The sequence below is a fragment of the Panthera pardus genome, unplaced genomic scaffold, assembly GCF_024362965.1.
Source record: "Panthera pardus isolate Hobbes unplaced genomic scaffold, ASM2436296v1 HiC_scaffold_16, whole genome shotgun sequence".
NCBI lineage: Eukaryota > Metazoa > Chordata > Mammalia > Carnivora > Felidae > Panthera > Panthera pardus.
In genome coordinates, this window is record NW_026526721.1 from 115,613,558 (window position 1) to 115,635,585 (window position 22,028).

Below are 22,028 nucleotides of genomic sequence, written 5' to 3' on the forward strand. Positions count from 1 at the left end.
CCACAACGCCACGAACCCACCCGCCCGCTCCAACCGAGATATAACTATTTACAGAATCCAACAGTACATTTTTTAAGCTAGTAATTCTGTATTTACAAGAATGCAAAGAAAAACAAAAACAAAAAAACAAACAAACAAAAAACAAAAACGGAAGCCCAGAGAGCCTGTTCGATTCCGACGAGAAACTGGCCCTCGGTCGGGGTTGGCGGCACTTGGTCAGGCGGCCGCCTTCTCCTCGACCACCCTCCCGCCCCTCGGCTACCAAACCTTTGCCAAAAAAAAAAAAAAAAAAAAAAAAAAAAAAAAGGAAAAGAAAAAGAAAGATAAATCAAAGAAAAAGAAAGAAAGAAAAGGGGAAAAAAATAAAGGTTTGGGGTATTCTTTCTCTTACTCGGTCCTGGGTCTTTTGGCAGGTTAAAAAAAAATAGGACTGCGGGGTCTGGGGCGAGGGGGTGGGGGGGCTGTGTTGATTCGCAGGGTTCATTCAGTAATATTTTGTGTACGTGTGTGTTCAGTCTCTTAAATAGGGTTTTGCTCGGTGTTTTGTTTCTGAGTTTAAACGTACCATTCATTAAAATTGGAAGAGAGCGCGCTGTGGCCGGCTGTGTGGTGGACTGCGGAGGAGGAGGGCGACAGGGAGCTGGTGGTCGGGTTGTCTGTGGAGGGAGACACGATGGTGGGCGGCGTGGAGGACTCGTAGCCGGAGCTGGCGGCGGGCGAAGGCTGCGAGCCCTGCGAGGAGGATTCGTGGACCTGCGGGAATAAAGTCGCGTTTTTACGGAGATACCGAGCGCGCGCGGCGGCCGCCCAGCAGGGGTGAAGGCCGCGGGCCGCCTCCCCACGCCGCGCTGAATCCCGTGCAGCTCGCGGGAGGCCTGGCGGGCCGGAGGGAGGCTTGCCCGCCTCCGCCCTGCGAAGGCAGCGCTCCAGAGAGGCACAGCGCCCCCGGGACTCACAAAAGAAAAATAGAACTGGGAAGACAGAGGCTGGACTGGAGGCCAGAGCCCGCGATGGTCCCTCCCGCAGCCGCTGGACTTTGCTTGCTCAGAATTAGGTAAGCAAACGCTCAGGCCTGCGCGCAAGAGCCCAACTCTTCTGCCGACGCCGGCGGCTCCAATGGCGGCAGCTTCGGCAGAGCCAGCCCGCCGGTACAGCCCTAGCTCCCTACCTGGGCCAAACTGCCGCGGTTTCTGCTCCAGTGCACACTTCTTTTTACTTTTCTCTTCGGCGGTAAACTTAGAACGCCCTGGGGTGCCCCCACCCCCCCCCTTTCGAGCCCCTGCCCTCTCCGCGCGGTCCCACTCAGCAAAGTGGGACCGGTTCCTGTCTGCCTGCGCCCCCGCTCCTCCCGCCCGGCTGCCACTCGCCGCCCGACCCTGGCCGAAGAGCAGGGCAGGCCCCGGCTCGAAGGCGGGCAGCGAGAGCGCGGCGATTACCTTCATGTGTTTGCGCAGCGAGCTGGGGTGCGTGTAGGACTTGTCGCACATCTTGCAAAGATAGGGCTTGTCGCTCGTGTGCACGTGCATGTGCTTCTTGCGGTCGCTGCTATTGGCAAAGCGTCGGTCGCAGCCTTCGAACTCGCATTTGAAGGGCTTCTCCCCTGGTGCGAAAGGCAAGGAAGAAGTCTGATTAGAACAAATCCTGCAACTGTTTTTAAAAATATAAACCATGGAAGAAAGAAAAAAACAAAACAAAGCAGCCCAGTGTTAATACTTTGCAAGTTCAAAAACCTGGGTCTTCAATAAAGTCTTATATCTTCAGCGGAATTATTGGTATCTGAACCATTTTAACTCCTAATCCAATCAGATCCGGATTTAATTTTTTAGTATTATTATAAGTAGTGGTAGTTTTCCTAGATCCCAGAGCAGCAGCAGGTCTGACTGCTGGTTTTTCTGCCTGAGGCTATACAGACGATTTCCGGCGGCTTCTACCTAGCTCTTGGTTTCTAATTTTCGCATCGCGAGCTGCTTCTCCTGCTGTTTTGCTCTTCTCTCCACCCCCTACCCCCTCCCCGATGCTCCGCACCCCCCTGGTCGCCTCCTCCACCCCACCCCACCCCCTACACACACTCACATTTTATAAGGTAATCGGGGCCGAGAGCTCGGCGCCGCAAATTCTTCCCTCACTCCGGCATTAAACCCCAAGTTCCAAACGCGGTTCACAGAAATCACCCCGGCAAACCAGAATGGGAAAGCAGACAGGATTCCCGGCCTTGTTGGCGCTAGAGGCCTGGAATGGCCTGGGACTCAGACCACAGCCTTGAGCTCGCCGCGAACTTTTAACTGTTCCCGACCGGTCTCTTTATTTTTAAAGGCCAATGCAGAATATTCGGTGTTTTGAAAACTACCTCATAGAATCTAATTGACAAAAAAAGACTTCGCCTTCCGCCGACTATCCCAACTCTTCAAGCCTACTCAAAATCAAGTCACTGCTAAAATTGGGCTCTTTATGCAGAAGTCTCCAAAAGCCTCCTCAGGCCCAACTTACTTGCTTTCAATCCTCCGCCCCCCCTTTCGGTTTTTGTTTCTTTCTCTGCGCCTTCATCCTATCTCTTCCAATTTTCTCAGTTCCTTCCTTTGACAAAGTCCTCACTAAGGTGCGTGGAGAGAGATGTTGGCTGGAAGCAAACGTTTAGATTTGTCTGCAGCTGGAGCGGCTGGCGCCTCCGCCGCCGAGAGCCTGCCACCTCTCTCGGCTTCGCGCGCACCAAGGTCTCCGCAAAGCTGGGCTTGTCTCTCTGCTCTCCCAGGCTTTTTAGTCCTCATTTTAAAATCTATATTCCTAGATACATCTTGTCCGATCCTTTCTATGCCTCTTCATAATTTCAAGCCTCAAACTGAAAACAACAACAACAACAACAAAAAAAAAAAACCAGCACACACTTTTCACTGCCTGCCTACTGGAAAATGACGCCCAGACCCAATCGCGGCCGGGTTTGTGCGCCCCGGCCGCTGACTTTTGGATTTCGGGTCCCAGACCCGGGATGAGGGGTGAGGATTCAAGAACAGCGTTTTCGTACCTGTGTGCGTCCTTTTGTGGATCTTTAAGTTCTCAGAACGCGCGAAGACCTTGCCACAGCCAGGAAAGGGGCAGGGGAAGGGCTTCTCGCCCGTGTGCACGCGGATGTGGTTGACCAGTTTGTATTTGGCTTTGAAGGGCTTGCCCTCGCGCGGACACTCCTCCCAAAAGCAGATGTGGTTACTCTGCTCAGGTCCGCCGACGTGCTCCACAGTGACGTGCGTGACCAGCTCGTGCATGGTGCTGAAAGTTTTGTTGCACGACTTTTTCGGGTTGGCCAGCTGCTCTGGCTCGATCCACTTGCAGATGAGCTCCTGCTTGATGGGTTGGCGCATGTAACGGAAGAAGGCGCCGGCGCCGTGATGCGCGGCCATGTTCACGTTCATGGGCCCATAGCCGTGCAGCTGCGGTGCTGCATAATGCTCCGAACGCGGGCTGGTCACCTGGCCGTACTGCTCGGGCCGCGGGTACATGTCCCCGGAGAAGCCAAGCCTCATCTGCCCGTTGACCACGTTGGGCGACGCGTGGCCCGCCGCCTGCTCGTGAAGGCCAGGGAAGAGGAGGTGGCCCGCGGCGTCCGTGTGACCGTGTGGGCCCCCGAAGCCTCCAGCTGAAGCAGCGAACAGACTGTGCTGAGCGCTGGCTGCCGCTGCCGCGTCGCCAAAGCCCCGGTTGCGGAACAGAAAGTCCCGCGTGGAGTTGAAGGCTGCGCTCGAATAGGAGCCGACGTGGCCCGGGTGGTGGTGATGGCCCAGGGCCGCGGCAGCCGCGTAGCCGGGCGCTTGAGACGTGAAGGCCGTCTGGCCGGCGGAGGCCAGCTCGTGCGAGCTGGGGTTGAGCTTGAAGGCGCCCATGCCGTCGGCGAACGGGTTGATGCCCAGGCCCACGTCGCGCTCGGCCACGTCGCCCGCCGAGTGGTGGCGGGACGCGCCAAAGGTGGTCACGCCGATCGCGGGGTACTGGGGGCCGGCGTCCAGGAGCATCGTGGCTGCTCGGGGCGAGCCCCGGCCTCCCCCGCCCCCCCCACCCTCGCCCGCCGAGGAGGGAAAATCAGGAGGAGGAGGAGGAGGAGGAGGAGGAGGAGGAGGAGGAGGAGGAACGGGAGGCGGAGGAAGAGGAAGAAGAAGAAGAGGAGGGAGGAGGAGTCGACCCACCTCGCGAAGTCCTAGCCCGCAGGCAGCGGCGCGACGCGCCGGGACGCCCGCCTGACCAAGCTCGGGGAAGCCGGACGGCTCCGGGCCGCAAGCAAGGCGGGCTCCGGCTCCCGCCAAACAGACCTTGCCGGCCCGGCTCGCACTTTCTCGCCGCTCAGTCTCTGCCGAGAGGACCTTGCGTCAAGGCTGCCCAGGGAAAGGCATGGAGCATCTCAGCCCCCCAAAAAAAACTTCCTCCCGGATTTGTAGCATAGAGGAATGTGAGCGCCGGAGCCGCGACTGCTCGCCCTTTCTCCGCCTCGCGCCGTATGCCCCTCCTTACTTCTCCACTAGCCCCTCGCCCTTTCTTTTCTCTCTCTCTCTCTCTCTCCTTTCTCTCAGGCTCGCCTTCTCGCTCCTTCACTCTCCTTTTTCCCCCTCTGCTTTTTGCGAAAAAAAAGGGGGGGGGAGAAAAAAGAAAGAAAGAAAAAACCAAAGAAAAGGCGCAAATCATGCACAATATTGTCTTTTGCGGTTTATCTTCCTGGGGAGAAACTTTCACCTCCTCAGCCGGGCGGTGAGCGCGAGACTGATAGCAGCAATCATTCCTGCAGATAAATGAATTGAAAGGACGACACCGTCCCCCCCTTGATGAATGGGAGCAGGGGGAGGTGTCACGTGCTGCTGACGCGGGCGCCCATTGGTGTGCCCACACTCCCCCCTCCTGTAGCCGCCGCGCCAACGGAGGGCGCGCCGAGGCGCCGCGCGCCGTTCATTGGCCCGCCCGCCTCATCAATCCCAGGTATTGTAAAGCGCTTGACATCCCCTTTTGACAAACAGGGCTGCCAGGAGTAGCAACTTTTTTTTTTTTTTTAGCCAAATTTTTCCCTCTTCTCATGGAAAAATTGTTTTGCCACGATTCCTTTTCCTTCTCGCAGTGATATACACTCCTTCTCTCTTCTGATGCCTCTCTGTCTCCCATTCCCTCTCCCTCTTCCACTCCCTCTCACTCTTATTTCTATCTCTATCATCTCTCTCTCTCTTTTTCTCTATCTAGTCCTTCTTCAGACCTGCTCTTAGCTGAGCGATTAGCTACTCCGGGCGTCTCCGAGAGTAGGAGGTGGGGATGGGGCTGGTAAACACAGCTAAGGCACTTCCAGAATGTCCCGATTCAGCAACTTTCTTTTCTTTCTTCTCCCCTCTACCCCCACCCCTTCAAGGGCAGCAAAGGAGGCTTTTGTTATTTGCTCCTTTTGAAGTTTGCTTCCCTCTTGCCTCGTCCCCCTCCTGTTCATAATTTAAGATCTCGGTAGCACACGGGCACTCCACTATGAATTTACAAGAAATGTGATTTCTGAGGGTAATCGGCTGCCTCGATTTTCTCACTTTTATCAAATAAACCAGGCTTCCTGCGCTTCCCTCCCCCCCCCCCAATAAGCACAGGTGGATGAGCTCTCTTAACTTTCCAGATTGTTAAGGTGACATATTTTTGTGTGTGGCAAATTGGAAACATTGTTGCCGAGTTGGGTTTTTTTTCTCCTTCTCCTGGGTTATTCTTCTTTTTTCTTCCTTTTCCTTAGTCTCCCTGGTTTGCCCCCGCTAACCCCCTCCCTCTGCACTCCTGTTCCCAACCGAGGCCCCTTTCATTCAGGTAAAACTGTAAATTTCCCAACGCGCCATTGTTCTTCAATACTGCCCAAAGCTCCCTAGAAATCCCCGAATACTTTTTTGGTATTTAAATCCCCGATAGATAGGACCAATGTAAATTTTGTGACATTCAAACCTTTTCTGGTTCACAAATCAGTCACCCTTGTCACAGTTATTGAAATTCCGCAACTCGCCACACCAGGACGGTGGAAAAAGCGGGCGCGGTCTTTGTTGCCGACCAGGCTTTTGATCGCCAGAGAAAATTTACTTACCTTCAGATGAGTGAGCAGAAAAAGAAATAACACTCCCTTTGATTTAGTTAGGAAAATGCAGACATTTGGATTCAGTGCAAACATACAACACTCGCTTGTTTTCGCGATGCGGCCCTCGATTAACCTGTCTTTGCCCAGCGCAAAGTCTATTCAACAACTGCGCGTAGTTGCTTTTTGTCCCGTCCACAAAGAGCCATTGACTATATATTAAAATGATTGTTGAAAGGTAGAGGAGTATGGCACTTAAAAGCAGGAAAAAAAAAATCCCTGTGACTCAATCAATTAAGGCGAGCAACATTTATGCATTTCAAAAAATGCACGCAGATGCGGGGGGTTGGGGGATGAAGGTTGCATTTCTGGAAGCTCTGTTTAAAACCCAACAGCTCCGGCCGGCCGGCCGAGGGTTTAGCTGTAGCGTCTGCATATTCATTAGGTCTAATTATTTTCTAGTAAGGAAAACACAAAAAGCCAAGAGTCGGAATCCTTCAATTTGCCCTTTGTTTCTAACTTCATTTGGCTTCTTTGCAGCTGAATCAGAGCCCTAAACTCTTCTCAGACAAAGAAACCTCAACTCATCCTTTCACTGGCGGCCCCGTTAGGAAACTCACCAGTGCCCCGGCGAGAGGAAAAAATGAAAATGAATATTTTTTTGCCCAGTCGCCCGCGCGGGCCGCACCGCTGGGAGGAAGGCAGGGTCAGCGGCAGCCTCTCCTCGCCTTTCTAATTTTCTGGTCTTTTCATCGACTAGATTATCGCTTGGTGTTGGCAAGATGAGTTGCCCTTTCCCTGGGCTCTCCCGGCTCAAAACTCCGCTTGTGTATCTGGGATGGTTTCCCGGTGTCTGAAGGGACCTGGCCAGCATTTGCGCTTATTGTGCTGGGAAACAGAAATTTGAGAAAGGAAAAAAAAAAAAAAAAATCATATGTCCTGTCCCCAGCAACAAGTCAGTATAGCAGCCCAGTATTCCCCACCAACTTTGAGTGGAACCAGGTTGGGGAATGGAGGGAAAAGGGCTATGGCTAGAGGGGTGGTTTTTCAAAAACAAAACAAAACAATTAGTTCGTTCAAAAGATGTATCAGAACTGCTCAAGGGGAAGTTGGATCTTGCCTTCATTTCCGTTGTAAAAACCTTATTTGCAAGGAGAAGTTTTCTCTAGAGGCTGTAATAGTGTTCTCACTAGGGAGAACAAATATTGAACCCACCTCGCCTGCCGTTCAAAAAAAAAAAAAAAAAAAAAAAAAAAACAAGGGAGGGGACCTGAGGGGGAATGGTAGCCGTTGGGAGGGGGAGAGGGAAAATAATTCTTCAAAAAAGAAAAGTCAGTGCTCTCTCTCCAGTCCGTGGAAAATCCAAGGGGGACGTTGACAAGAGGGTATTTTTAGGAAACGCTTCCAAATATACAGGGTAAGAGTGAATGTGAGGAAAAAAAAAAAAGTTGTGGGTTGTAGAAGTTATCAAGTGGGATTTGCGGCGCTCTCTGCAGGAAACGCAAGCGGCTCCAGTTCAAAGCCACATGCACCAACGTGACATATAAGCCATTAAAATATCATCCTGACGGCTCATTTCTGCTTCATCATACATTCCCTAACTGCTTCCCGAAAGCTGGAAAAGGAGAAATGAAGGATGACCGCCTCGCTGGAACCACAAAAGAGAGGCTTGGAGGGGTTTGTGGTTCCCCCTCGGCCACCCCAAAGTGATGTGCAGAAATGAGGCGATCCCGGCAACAGGTGGAGCGGGGTAAGTGTGTGAGTCCAGGGGGCAGATAGATGGGACCTGTACAGCCAGCTGCCGGGTAGCAAGCGCCCTTCGCGGGGCCACTGGCACCCAAACCCCACTGGGGAAAGAGGCCCAGCTAGACTTTCTCCCCATCCCCTCCCTCATTAGCCCCCCAACCGTGGGCATAGGCCCCACCCCATTGACATTGAGGGGAGGAGGGGGCCCTTCCGCCAAGGGCAGCGCTGGGGATGAGTCCATCTTTTCTTCCCAGGGAGGGGGGGGGGCAAGGAGGACGAATGGGTTCCCACTGGCACCGGGACCAAGACCAGCTTCTTACCCACCCGCCTTTCCTCCCCTCCTTGTAAACTGCCTGGGTGCCCCACCATAGGCACAAGGAGGGGAGTCGTGGCGGAGAGCTTTCTTTTCTCCAAGTGAGCGGGACCCTCTCCAGGAGGAGGACCCCCCCCTCCAGGCAGCTTCTCGCCCCGTCCCTGCGAGGATGGCAGGGAGGGACCCGGCTTCCCCTTTCCAGGGTCAAAGGAGCTAAGTCAGCCTTGCTGGCAGCAAGATGATGGAACTTCTCCGCCCCAACCGGAGGGGAGATGCTGGCTGGGTCAGCCGCGGGGCCCGGATCCTCGCCCTCGCGTATCCTGGTCCTGCTTCAGGAAGTTGACCGCTGGGATCCGCTCTCTGCGCGTAGCGGGCCACGGGTTCGGGGCTTGGCTTTCCTTCTCCCAGATTCGAACGAGGGCTACGACTAGTTCTCTGGGGAGCAGGCCGCAGCCGCCTAGAATTCTGATCAGTATCTTAGACATTTAGGGACACAGAAAATTTGGGGCAAGTAAGGCGGGAACTGAGTCGAGATGTGAGAGAAAGCTAGGACTGCCTCAAAGGCTCGACCGGAAAGTTTTGGGTTGATGAATGAGGTTGGCGGTCCATGGGGACAGCTGGAAGCCAGCGAGGTCTTAGGAATGGAGAAGGGGTATTGAAGGGCTGTACTTTGGCCGGCACTGTCTGCAGGAGGCTCCCTATGGATTCCAAGGCCATATTTCTACACACTTTCGAACAGCATTGGCCTCAGAGCGACCCAAGGCGAGGCACCAACTTCCTTTCCTCTATCTAGCTGCCGGCAGGTGGGGGTCGGGGGTGTTCAAAGAGACGGTTAAATGTCCCGGCTTGTCCTGCTGGCAACCCACTAATGCATACTCTTCTTTGAGCCCACGGAGGTCACCCAGCCTTCAGCCCGCAGCCGGGAAACCCCGGAACTCTTTCCTCAAGGGAGGAGAAAAAGGCGAGAAGGCCGTCACACAGTCCAGCCTTGTCTCTGTGCTAAAGGGCCTGATGGAGGGGAGTCGGGGAGATGTCGGTACAGCTGGCAATAGCAGACTGCGGGTAGAAGCCAGGAGCTTTTTTTGGTTTTGGCTTCAGAGCTCCCTGGCAGGCTGAAGGGCCCCTGTTCTGCACCGTCCCAGCTGAGCCGTGGCCGAGAGGCCGGCATGCCTTTGCCTGAGTGCCTGCCGGTTAATCAGTGCAGAGCAGCGTTCATGGCTCCCGGACTAAAATCTCTGGCTTGGAAAGCAGGCTGTAGGTGACCTCTGACCTTGAGCAGGCTTGAGCAGTCCAGGGTGATCCTACAACGTTCAGCCTCGGTGTTCCCCCAAAGAAAAAGTGTCTTTTGCGTGTACCCACCGGCCCACCTGCTTGGCTCTCCCCCAAACCAATTAATTACGGCGGCTGGCTGGCACCCTTTCCTCTTCTCAAAGTGTGAGGAGGAAGGTAAGTTCTGATGTCTCCAGGTTGTGCTCCTGACTCCTGATTAAGTCGCCATGGGAGTGTGCGGAGACAAACCAGGAGCAGTAATTTGAGAACTTAGCCAAGCATTTTCAGAGCTTTTATATCCCTGCCTTAGTGGGGAACTCATGTCTAGGGGCCCAGGGATTGTTCCCATATTCTTTCACCCCTCCTTCAGTGAGATAACTGGCTTGCTAAGTGGGACCAGAGTTTGAACCAAAGGAGGAGATATTTACCCTGGTTCTCTACACCAGCCTGGTGATGGAGCTGCTACAGAGCAGCATAAGCTCTCAGCTGCCAGGCTGCCAGCCCAAAGCCCAGCCTCTGCAGCATTTGTTTGCATGCCTGTGGGTTTGTAATGCACAAAAGACTGCCAGGATCTAGGGATAGAAGCGACCCAGGCCTCTTAAGCAGGGAGGGACTTGGGCAGCATTGTGGGTGGATGGGGCTCTCTAGGGAAACACACCCATTTTCCTCTGAAGCAAAAAGGTAAATTCTACTAATCCCAACCAACCAGGATGTTTCCAGTGCCAGATATCCTGCCATGAGGAAATTTAGAGCGATGATGCCTCCCGTGCCAAACTTCAGTAGGAATGTAACGTTGCCCCCCCCTCCCCCCCCCCCGCCGTTCTTTCCTGATTTGTGCAGGGAAGAGCTTATTACTTTTGGGGATAGAAGCCTTTTGTTTAGAAAAAAATTGAAAATAAATAAAACCCTCTGGGAAAAGGTGAGTCTACCCCCCCCCCACACACACACACCCCTCAGGCTTGGACCTAGAAAAGATAGAGGAAAGGGCAAAAACACACAAGCTAGTTCAAGCCCAGGTTGAGGGTTGAGGGAGAGAGAAAGAGATCTTTGAGCATAGAGAATTGGAAAGCCTTTGAGATAGCAGAGCCCCATTTGGATTTGGCCTGTGGTTCAACAAGTTAAACAATCGCTTGTTCTGTGGGCTGGAGTGTCAAGACAGGCAGACGTCCTCATTGACAGAGGGCGTGCTGTGTTTGTCCAGCCTGAGACCTTTTCAATGACTGTTTGTCTTTCTAGGCCAAATTGAGGGTTGGGGCTGGGTGGATCGTCTCTCTTTGGCTGTTCCACTGTCTTTAGTGTTGCCTGACAGATGCAAAGGTCCCCAGGATGGGTTTCAGACTTTAAGATGGCCAAAGGTTTGGTAGCATTATCCACAAAGTGAATTTGATAAGGGATGCAAGTATTACGGGAGGGGGGAGGGGTTGCAGTTCTGACATTCTTAACTAAGAACTGCAGCCAACCAGGACCAGATGACAGAAATGATACTTCCCCCCCCCCCCATTCTGGTGAATTTTATACTAACTTTAAAAAATCAACCGATGATGATTTCCAAATGGGTTTGAGGGTGGAAGCCATGTAAGGATAAGGGATCCCACACCACTATGGGCAAGATCTACAAATCCACAAAGAAATTTCTCTCTTCTCAATTTCAATATTTGTACCTCAATTTTTAACCTGTCCACCTCCCAGAGGACACCTAGCCCTCCTCATCACATTTTACTAAACTCAGTAAACTTAAAGAAAAAAATGGGAACTTCTCATGCATTAAATTCAAATTCAAGAAGTTAGAGGTATTTGAACACTGGCTGGTGCTTAAATCCTATTTACAAGGGAAATCAACAAATGAATTTCACAAAAAAATGTCTAGGAGGAAAATGATTTTTAATATTTTGTATCACGAAGGATATATTGTTTTGCAACGGTAGTTCCCAGCAGAGTGCTTTCTCTCACTTTAAAATTTGAAAATGGTTTAAGAAAGACTGAAAGACTCTTCAGACCACACTGTTTTTCACTCATATATTAAGGCCACACAATCTTGCCATACAAACATGTATGAAATTGTTTAACCAGTGACCATCTCTCTTTTCTTCTCAAACAGGCTCAAAGTCAGAAAATGAGATACAAGACTTCCTTGGTGATGAGGAAAAGATTACGGCTTTACCGAAACTCCCTAAAAGAGTCTAGTAAGTTAAAATCCTCTTTTGAATATTGGTTTGCTGAAGTTATTCTTTTATAGTGGGAAGTTTTGTTTGGTCTTCTGGTTATGTTGAGTTGTGAGCTTGGAGATATTTCTTGAGTTCCAATGAAACTGAGAACACCTTGGCGTTTGATGCATTTGCACACAAATCAGTGACACAACATCCCACCAGCAGCCAGCTAATCCCCCTCAATGCCTACTCATCTGGACATTCCAGAATTAATATTTGACGACTCTCTCATTGAAACAACCACCCCTGACCTTCTGCAGTTCCACTGTCACATTATTCTATGACATATTCATCTTGAATTCATTTCCAGACGATTTGATTGGAATGAGGTTTGACATGTATTGGCTTCCATGAAAGGAGCAGACTTTGATCTTGGTGATGGGGTTTACATGATATGCATCATCTTTACCAGGGACACCAGCCTTCTGCAATGTGGCGGCAACTACGTTCCCACAATGTGGTGCCTGAACAGGGAGTGACTGACAGCCACTCTGTCAGGAATACCTTCATTGTGAAGAATTTAATTTAATATTCCATTTAGAATAAGCATATGATTTAGGGTTGGGTGTTTTCCCTTCCAGGCGCTTCTAGTTTTCCTCATTTCAACTATACCACCAACTGACGATGCTTGCCTCCAAGGTATTCCCTTGGTGGAAGGAAAATCAACCTTCTTAACAAAAGTTAAATGGACAACTCAGGAAATGGCTTTCTTCTATTATTTTGGGATAATTCGATGGTAGAATTCTCAAGAGAGATGTGCTTATTATGTAAATTCACTTGTTTTAATCCCTCAGTGCTGTTCTGGAAGGTCTTTGACCATGTTTCTTAATCTTTTGTCAAAAGATGTTTAGCAGAACCCTTGCTTGGAAATTAAATTTTACCCAAGTATATTTTCTTTCATACTCAGTTCCATTAATGATGACTAAAGCCCAAACTTCCATAGCAGAGGAGGGAAATCTCTTCCTTTATCTCCAAAATCCTAGATCTCATCTCCTTTGTACAATTTGGGCTGGGACATACAGGGGGCTCCTGGGGCTGAAGTTATTATTTTTTTTCATAAGACTAGAGACAACCTCTCACTGCAGGAATCTAAAGTCTGTCTGTGAATAGCCTATAAAGAGGTATGTTTCTTGTTTGGGGTGGTAACCTGGCTAGAAACAGGGAAGAAAGGATTGAACAAGTGACTGCAGATCTAGATGCAAATATTCAGACAAGAAGGCTTATTCTCATCTAGGCTCTGTGTGGTGGCCCTCAGCTCCTGAGACCCTGCTCTGGGCATAACCTGCAACAGATAATCATCAGTTAGCATTGCTTAAAAGATCAAAGTGGAAAAATAGCCTAGCTATTGATCTGAAACCTCCCCCATTTCTTTCTTTTCCAAAGGAGAGAGGTCAGACATTCCCCTATTTGAACCAGTGATGTGAGGAGCTCTGGCAGATGGCAGGGCCACCAAATGTCATATTTCTATACAACAGGGCTAAAAAATCACTTTAGTGTATGCTGTTGCTTTGGCCAGGCTGAGGTGAACAAAGGTTCTTAGGGCAGGATTCTGGGCACTGGATGGATGTTTGGCATCTGGTAGTGGAGCTTGCTCCACACAGGCCCCTACAAAAGCCTACAGTGCTTCTTTGAATTCTGCTGAAGATCTCTGGGCTGCAGAATGTGGTGGTTTTTCTCCTGCAAATCAAGTAGGAAAGTGAACTCAACAGGGCTGTAACTCCCAGCATGGTTAGAAAGAGAATGCTCCAGCCAAGCATTTGGTATTGGGAGTCAGTGTGGTGAGATAACTTTCTGAAAGAAAAATTGTGAGCACCACTGAGGAACACCACTCCTCAGCCTGCCCTGTCAAGTCAATGAAGTCAGGACTCTTTGATACTTGGCACTGGAAGACTCAAAGAAACCACCCCGAAAACTAAAATATACCTCCCTGCCATCGGCGTTCCACCTGTCATCTGTGGTTACCTGGATACTGTTTTGGGTCTTATTTCGGAGATATGCCTTAAAGACCCTCATGTAATCACCTAGAGTTCCCTGTCTATATTAGTGGCTAAATGGATTTTTTTCCCTCCCTGTCTCTGTCCCTGGGAAAATGTCCCTCTAGGAGAATTCCTTGTCCCATTTCTGTGTTTAGCCAACGTGTAAACCATGTGGCTCCAACGAACTTGCAAGGATCAGACAGCCTTACTGACCTGCAGGTCAAGTAATCCCTGGCTACTCAAGAAGCATCTACCCGGGATGGGTCCATATGTTTTCAGTACTTCAAGAGAATGCTGCATCTGGGAAGGAGCTCCATGGGGCCAGGTTACTATCGGTGAATTTGGCTGAATCAGACATATCTGCCCTTTCGCTGTTGGCACAAAAAGCCACGCACATGTTCAAAGTTTTTCAAGGGTAAAGTTAGTAAGAGTATATAGCGTACTAACAGTCTACAAGTATAAAACCTCTGCTTCTTATCCCTAGAGTCTACAGAGTCAGGGCTTCGAACTTAGGGGGTCCACAAACTTGAAAGGGAAAAATTGCATCTTTATTTTCACCACTTTCTAATGGAAAGTTACATGTTTCTTCTACTATATGTGTTAACAAAAACAAGACTATTAGAGTCCACTGGCTTCACAAAGCTTCCAAAAGGGTCCATAGACTAAAACAATTTTAATACCCCTGTTCTCTGCTGTTATTCAAAGCTTTTGATGTAGTTGAGGTCACAGTTATATATTGAGGGACCCATTTTTGTGCAAATCAGAGATTTAATGGGAGCAAAAGTGGATGATGAGTTTGACAAACATCCTGAACGGTAGGTTGTCGATCATGTAGGTTCAGGTGGAAAAGAAGATATTTTTATTGCTGGACCACTGCAGAAGTATCCCTGCACTTAGGCCTGAAAGCTACAGGAGGAGTTGACTAAGCTCTATGTTCAGAGTTGGTTAGGAGAAACAGCTAGGCAAGGGGTCCCAGGGAGGAACACATTCATTTTGGGTTTGGGTTTTTTTGTGTGTGGGGGCTTTTTGTTTGTTTGTTTGTTTGTTTGTCTTTAGAAGCCCTTCATGGGTTTGGCCCACACTTGCCTAGACAACTGCGCATTCAACAGACACCTGAGCAGTGAGGAGCCTTGAAACCACTAAGACTAGGCCTGGCCATCACAAGGGGGAAGGGAAAACAGAGTGAGAGACAGGAGAGGAGGCTTCTGTGGCAGAAGGGTAAATCCCAGAAAGAGAGAGTATGGGAGGAGGTAAAACCCAGGAAGGAGACAAATCCTCAAAGTCTAGTCTCAACACTATGTACACATCCTTGGTTTCCAGAGCAGAAGGGATTCAACTGTCAAAAGCTCTCCTTCAACCTTTCTTTTCCTTTTCTTTTTCTTTTTCCTTTTCCTTTTCCTTTTCCTTTCCCTTTCCCTTTCCCTTCCTTTCCCTCTCTTCTCTTTTCTCTCTCCTCTTCTTTTTTTCTTTTCCTTTCTTTCTTTCATTTTCTTTCTTTCTCTCTCTCTCTCTCTCTCTTCCTGTCTTTCTTTCTTCCTTCCTTCCTTTCTTTCTTTCTTCCTTCCTTCCTTCCTTCCTTCCTTCCTTCCTTCCTTCCTTTCTTTCTTTTTCTTTCTCTTTCTTTCTTTCTTTCTCTCTCTCTCTTTCTTTCTTTCTTTCTTTCTTTCTTTCTTTCTTTCTTTCTTTCTTTCTTTCTTTCTTTCTTTCTTTCTTTTTCTCTCTCTCTCTCTAACGCAGCATCTATTGGTCGCATTGCTTAAGCTCTTCCGGCCGGTCAGAGGAGCAAAAGACCTGGACTTGTCAAAGCCGAGGGAAATTGTGTAAGTTAATCCCTCGCTAAAATGCGGCCCGAGCGGGGAACAATGTATTAAATGAAGAACGTCTCAAAGAATCTGCCAACCATTATAAGTAAGTTAATTATTTTTTAAAAAAAATTTAAAAGAAACCCTTTTTACTGACCAGGAAATGTATAAGAATAGTTCTCCGTGCTGGGGGTGGGTGGGGCAGCTCAATCAACTCCAAGTCAGAGTTCCTTGCAATCTGTCCAAACTTCTCACCTCGGCTAGGGATACGGGATCTTTTACTCAATCCTTACAACTTCTCTTAAAAATCCAAGCTTTCCTCTGCTTTGGAGGCCCTTTCTATGGCCGCTAGGGAGGCCCAAGTACCTAAGTTGGCATTTTTGGCTTCAGAGAGCAGGGCAGGCGTTAGGGCGAGCAGCCCTTTAAATCGCCAAGCTGTGCAGCCAGCCCTAGCCGGTCGGCGGCGCAGACAAAGGACACTCCCCCCTGTTCAGGCGGTACTAGGCTAGGCCGAAACTGAAAGGTTTATTTCCGCCCGCCGACCCCCACCCCAAGACGGTGGAGCCTCAGCCTGGGAGGGCGTCCGGCGAAAGGAGGCCGTGGGCCCGCAGTCCCTTTCACAGCCTGGGCTGGGAAACTTGGTGTCCACTCTTCTCAGAGCCCTAAGGGCTAGCGAGCATAGACGCAGAGACTCCGGCCACTGGCAACAAGTGGAGGGAGCTGAAAGTGGAAGTGATCGCGGTCCCCTTTCCCAGAGGCTCTGTTTGGCGTCAGGGTACAGAGCTCAAGACTGCAAATTGACACGGGGAGACCCGGGGATGAGGACCTGTTTCTCCTTGCAACGTGCCCCTCGCCTCTGTTTCTTTGGCCAGCCGGCCCGCGGGGCGAAGGGGTTTGTGGCGGAGAGGATTCTTAGCCCCTCTCGGGAGAGTGGCGTGGGTTCGAGGCCAGTCTCTCCCAGGTCGTTCTGGGTCTGGTCAGGGCCGGAATCTTGGGTTTAGGGGTCTCCGAGCGCCACTTGAAAGGAGGGTCTGGCAAGGCTAGGTGGGAAGGATAGAGTGGGGAGAAGGGAAAGGGTCGGGGAGTCCAAGGAAATGAGAGAGACATGAGGGACACGAGAAATTTCGGCAAAAGCGAGAAAAATAATAATAAAGCTCAAGGGCTGCTAGCCTGAGAGATTCCTCCGCTCCCAGACGCGTAGTTTGCAGTCCCTGGTACAGCAGCCCCCTCCCCCCCCTCCCCCCGCCTCTGGCTCCGGGGACAAACCCACCAAGCAGGTCGCCATCCCCTCGCGCCCGGTGCTGCCCCGTCCGCAGGGCTGGATCTGCCCGTCTAATAACCCGAGTACTTTACGTAAGGCGCAACACCCCCTCCCCAAAGTCGTGGTGAAAGAAGGCATAACCCAACCCCTCTCACTTCCTGGAGCAGTGAGGCAGAGCAGATCTACTCAGCTGTCCAGAGAGGAGGGGGAGGGGGCTCAAGAGGAGAGAAAAGAATCCGTGCCCGGGTCAGAGCGCATGAGCAGTAGAAGCAAGATATGTTGGGGGTAGGGTGGGGTGGGGTGGAGAGGCGCTGGAGCAGGAGTGTGTGTGTGTGTGTGTGTGTGTGTGTGTGTGTGTGTGTGTGTGTGTGTGTGTATCTGCGTGTGGCGGGACCTGTCATTGCTGACGTCGGGCCCGGCTGCGGGCCAATAGGCGACCTAGGCGATTGTTCCTCTCCGCGGGCCCCGGCCATGGCCCCGAATCTCTATTCACTTCCTCACGCGCCCCGCTGCTACCTCTGTAGTGTACGGGATTTCAAGTAGGCATTAAAGACTGAGGGAGGGGGGAACACACCCCGAAACTTGAAGGGGAAAAAAAAAACTTTGCATAAGTTTTTTGTGGTTGTTCTTTGCCCTCCCTGCTGTCAGGTGACTGGCCTGAGCGACCTGACCTAGGGAGCTCTGGGGAGCCCCGGCCAGGATCCAGCAGGCCGCCCTCTTTCAGCAGAGCTGGGCACTGAAATTAAAAAAAAATGGCTGGGGCGCTTCCGCACCACCACCACCTAAAACATCACCGCTTCCCTCACTGCCATTTCCCCGCAGGGCTCCGAGACCCCTGAGTGCTCCAGGGGATTGGCTGCCAGAGCGCTCTGGGGGCGCAGGTCGGGCCCCTCTGGAGCACAGCCCGGGGTCCCCGAGCACCCCACTGCCCTTTCCACCTGCCCTGCAGTCTCTCTCCTTCTCCCGCTCATGGAGCGGCAGGGGGCTCTACCGAACTGCTGCCCAGCCGGTCCGCAGTGGAGGTGCTTGGCCTCTCGCTGTCCACTCCTTTCGCTGCTGCCTCTGTCTGGCTCGCGGTCCCGGCGCTGACGGCAGAGGCCGTGGTGTGGCTGGGCTGGGCCTGCCCCCCGGGGCCCGGTGGAATGCTCGGCCCACGCCGCCCGTTCTCACGCGCGCTATTTGTCTCCACAACAGGTAGCAGCTCCGGACACCATGGCCCCCAGCTTGCTGCCGCCTCCAGCCCCTCGGTGTTCCCGGGCCTTCAAGAGCAGCCACCGCAGGCCTCCCCCAGCGGCACTTTGAACGGACTCCTGCGTCTGGGGCTCCCTGGAGACATGTACGCGCGGCCCGAACCCTTTACGCCGGGACCGGTGGCCCGCAGCGACGCCCTGGCAGCTGCCGCGGCCCTGCACGGCTACGGGGGCATGAACCTGACCGTGAACCTCACGGCGCCCCACGGTCCCGGTGCCTTCTTCCGCTACATGCGCCAGCCGATCAAACAGGAGCTCATCTGCAAGTGGCTGGCAGCCGATAGCCCCGCGCCCCCGCGCCTCTGCTCCAAAACTTTCAGCACCATGCACGAGCTGGTCACGCACGTCACCGTGGAACACGTCGGCGGCCCGGAGCAGGCCAACCACATCTGCTTCTGGGAGGAGTGTCCGCGCCAGGGCAAGCCCTTTAAAGCCAAATACAAACTTGTAAATCACATCCGCGTGCACACGGGCGAGAAGCCCTTCCCCTGTCCTTTCCCGGGGTGTGGGAAGGTGTTTGCTAGATCAGAAAATCTCAAAATACACAAAAGAACTCACACAGGTCAGTATTCGGCACTGTCTGTCTCGTGCGGACCCTCTGGGGGAGCAGGCGGCCTCTTCTGGGACCTCGGGGCTGGATTTCCTCAAGTTCCATCTGGGTGGAGGGAGGCTATCTTGGTATTTCCATGACCCAAGTCCATAAAATACTAATTATGCCCTTCTATTAGAATCACAGAAGTTTCCTGAGCCTGTGTGTGGAGGAAAGCAAGTGATTTCTGCTCTGTGAGAGGGGGCGAGTGTGAACATACTTGGGTCTCTGTGTGTGCAAATGTGTGTTCGCTGATCGAGCTTGATTTGCAGGTTTTAAAACAGCACTATTCCCCAAAGTCATAAGACATAGTACCAATTTCATTTTCTTGGTCCTTTTGGAATCCTGAGGCAAGTGCTCTTCCCCTGGTGGACTTGACAACCTGACTAGCACCTGCACTGAGGGATCATCGGGCCCTTGGTGTCTTCTTGAGGATTTGGGGGTCTCATGGGCTGACTTTGCCCAGGTTTTGGAGCCTTGGTGACCTGACACTTGGGATGTTTGACAAACTCCTTTGCTTTAGCAGAGACCAAGGAGACTCATCTGCCTTATATGTCGTTTACTGAGCTGTTAAGTGAAATGGGGACATGTGTCAACCACATCTGTTAGTTCTAGTTAACAGAAAGAACAGGAGCCTGCTGAAGAGCATGCAAAGTTGAACTCCTCTGGCCAGAAGCATCTCTAATTAATGCAATTGCAAGGAGAAAGTTTTCACACTTCCCAGAACAGCCTGTGAAGTTACATTAATTAGTTTAGCAGCCGATGTTTGTATTCTCTCTAGCTAGGGTTTTCTCACCCAAACACCCTAGAAGTTTAAGAAGGCAACATCTCCTCTCCTCTATTTTGGGGGCTGGAGAGGGGGACTGGTGGGGAGAGGAGAAGATAAAATAAGTTCCAGCTTGGTGCCCCCCGCTTCTCTTACTCTCTTGGGGCTGTACCTTACTCACCTCTCTTCTTGGTGGAAATATCAGCAAGGATTGAAGTCAAAGGACTCCCCCAGGCTGTTACTGCTGGGGAAAGAAACTTGCAAATCCTGATTTCTCCCCCAAGCCCTGCAATCTTGGGGAAGGTCCTTGGCCAAGACGCTGGCACAGGTGGATCCAGACCAAAGTCCACTCTTAGTTTCCTTTATTTCCATAGTATATCTAGAAATGTACAATTTCCCCCCCACTGTTTCCAGTATCTTTCCCACCCCTTCTGCAAGCAGTTGTTCCCCTTTAGCGCTCTCCGAGTTTCATCCCAGAGGAGGGGAGGAGAAGTGAGGCCCATCACCTCCCACAGGCCCGCTGACTCCAGGAGTTGATGGCCTGTACTGAGAAGGTAGATGCGCAGTCCTGAGCCAGAGAAGGAACTCATTTTTAATGACGGGTTTTTTGTTTTTGTTTTTTTTTTTTTTTTTTTTAACAAACAAACTTTTACTGCTCTTTGCCGGCCTACTGTTTGAAGTCCATGAAGCAGAAAATGGTTAAATTCTTAGTGCAATCGACCTACAGCAGAGAAGCAAGTTCAGTGCGCCTGGGCTGGCTCAGGTTTGCGTCCATTCAGGACAGAATTTTAAGTGCGTCCTTTCCACTGGCAGTCCTGACTCATTATCTCTGGAGTTAAAAAAAGAAAGAAAAGAAAGAAAGGAAGGAAGGAAGGAAGGAAGGAAGGAAGGAAGGAAGGAAGGAAGGAAGGAAGGGATAGAGAGAGAAAGAAAAAAGAAAAAAAAAAAACCTACTGAGATCTCCTGCTCCAGCGTTTCTCTCAAACCCCCCCTCCTAAGTAATGAAAAGACAGAGAGAGGGGGGGAAAAAAAACAACAAAATGTTTCTCAAATGGCAATAGACCTCACTACAAATTATTCATGAAGACAGTTCTCGATTCAACAGGAAAATAATTGCCTTTTCAAATATTAATGGCGTTTCATTTCCTCGAGTCGCGGAAGCGGCGAACAGGAGCTGATTTCTCAGGAGTTGAGATTCTCCCGGATCTGAAGCCCGGGCCCGGCTTGGGAGGCAGCTGCCCCAAGCCCCATGCCGAAAGGTTTCACTTTGTGGCGGTCACAGCAATCCCGGAACAATGGTGCCGCCGCGAGGGAGATGCGGGGCAACCGCCGAGCTCCGGCCTGACCCGGCCGCCTGTCCCCCAACCCCCCCTTCTCGGGACCCCTCAGCTGCGGGCTCGCCCCACCTTCCCCGCCAGTCGTTAGAGAGAGACAAGGCGGGGGGTCCCAGGTAGAGAAGTGACCGCGCCGCTACAGAGATGCTCGGTAACCTGGTCCAGCCACAAGTGCGAGAAAATGGCGCTAGCCGAACTGCCCCGCGGCTTCCGAACTTTGTCCGGCGGGCCTGGCGCAGGGCCGCGGAGGAGGCCGCTCCCGGGTGCTGAGCCTCTGGGAGGAGACTCCCGGCCCCTCTTGACTTAAGCCTCAGGCCCCGGACGCTCCGGACCGGCTGCAGGGTCCTGGCCCTACCCTGCCTCGGCACATCCACCCACCCACCGACCCAGGGCGCAGCGCCCGGACACTGTGGGAAGGGGGGGGGGGGGGGTTGGGAAGCAGTGTATGGGGGTGGGGGTGGGGGCGCAGTGTTAAGCGTGAAGTCCAGGGGGCCTCCTGCAGCTGGGGAGAGGCCGGGAGGGCGCGAGTGGGCGCGGCCTCACCTGGCATCCCTGGGGCCTCAGAACTTCCAGACTGCTCGAAGGGCCATGCTTTTTCCCCTCTGCTCCTCGTCTGGGATGAAATCATTGTTTCTGTTTTACGTGAATGTCCAACGAGGTGCTGGCAAGATGGGATAGGTGTGCAGGGGAATATTGGGGAAGGGGGGCGGTCAACCTCAAATTCTATTCCTCCTCTGTGTTTTCAGCAAATCTTGTTTTCTTTTGCAGGCCCTGAATTGCATGGTTCTTGTAAGTAATCTTAGAAAGAAAAGAAGGAAGGGAGGAAGAAAAGTTTTAGTTTTGCAGATGCCAACAGGGATCAGAGAGGAGAAAACAAGGGGCAAATAGGGACACTGATGTATTCTGCATCTTTCTCGTTTTTGTTTTTGTTTTAATAAAATGGTACCAGTGTGCCGAGAAATGGCAGATGCCAGCACCGCCCAGTGTTCCACTGTATTAGCAGTACTCCTGCAGGGTCAGAACGCAACGACCCGGCCCTGCCAGAACCCTGGGCTCACTATCCGCAGCCGCACGGAGGCAAGGGTTGTGCGCAAACCTCTGACTCCGCCTGAGCTTCAGCCCGGCTCAGGAATAGGGGCTTTGTGTGTTCAAACCTGCCCCAAAGCACCCAGCCTTCCTGGAAGCGGCGGAGAAGCGACCACAAAGGCAACAGTCCTCCAGCCATGCATCTCTTTCTTAGCCAGACGCTTGGTAGCCTTTCTCTCAACCCTGGGCGCCCGGTGGCATCCATTGTTTAAAGCGCCTAGACACTTCCTCTCCACCTTGCCACAGCATCTGCAGCTCCAGTAGGAACCTGGGCTTCCGGGTTCTTGGGGTCCTTTCCACCCCCACATTCCAGCGAATCCAGCCGCCAGTGAGCTCCAGGATTGGGGCTCGGTCTTCGGCGAATACTTCCA

The 22,028-nt window shown here is 51.8% G+C and overlaps 2 protein-coding genes across 8 annotated transcripts in view; one reads left to right on the forward strand and one right to left on the reverse strand.

The window, feature by feature from the left end:
• On the reverse strand, window positions 1–4,037 carry ZIC1 (Zic family member 1). The gene is made up of 3 exons (XM_019434486.2): window positions 3,020–4,037; window positions 1,437–1,600; window positions 1–753 (listed from the first exon to the last, which is right to left on the reverse strand). The coding sequence occupies exons 1-3, from the start codon at window positions 3,999–4,001 to the stop codon at window positions 556–558; spliced, it is 1,344 nt and encodes a 447-aa protein (XP_019290031.2). The 5' UTR covers window positions 4,002–4,037; the 3' UTR covers window positions 1–555.
• ZIC4 (Zic family member 4) overlaps window positions 942–22,028 on the forward strand; it is a 27,460-nt gene continuing 6,373 nt past the window's right edge. Inside the window, exons 1-4 of one of the 7 annotated variants that reach the window (XM_019439009.2) lie at window positions 942–1,054; window positions 7,555–7,808; window positions 11,485–11,569; window positions 17,827–18,444. In XM_019439009.2, the coding sequence (XP_019294554.1) occupies window positions 11,500–11,569; window positions 17,827–18,444 (688 nt within the window). In that variant the 5' untranslated portion in view covers window positions 942–1,054; window positions 7,555–7,808; window positions 11,485–11,499. The other 6 variants (XM_019439003.2, XM_019439034.2, XM_019438994.2 and 3 more) reach the window with 6 other exon arrangements.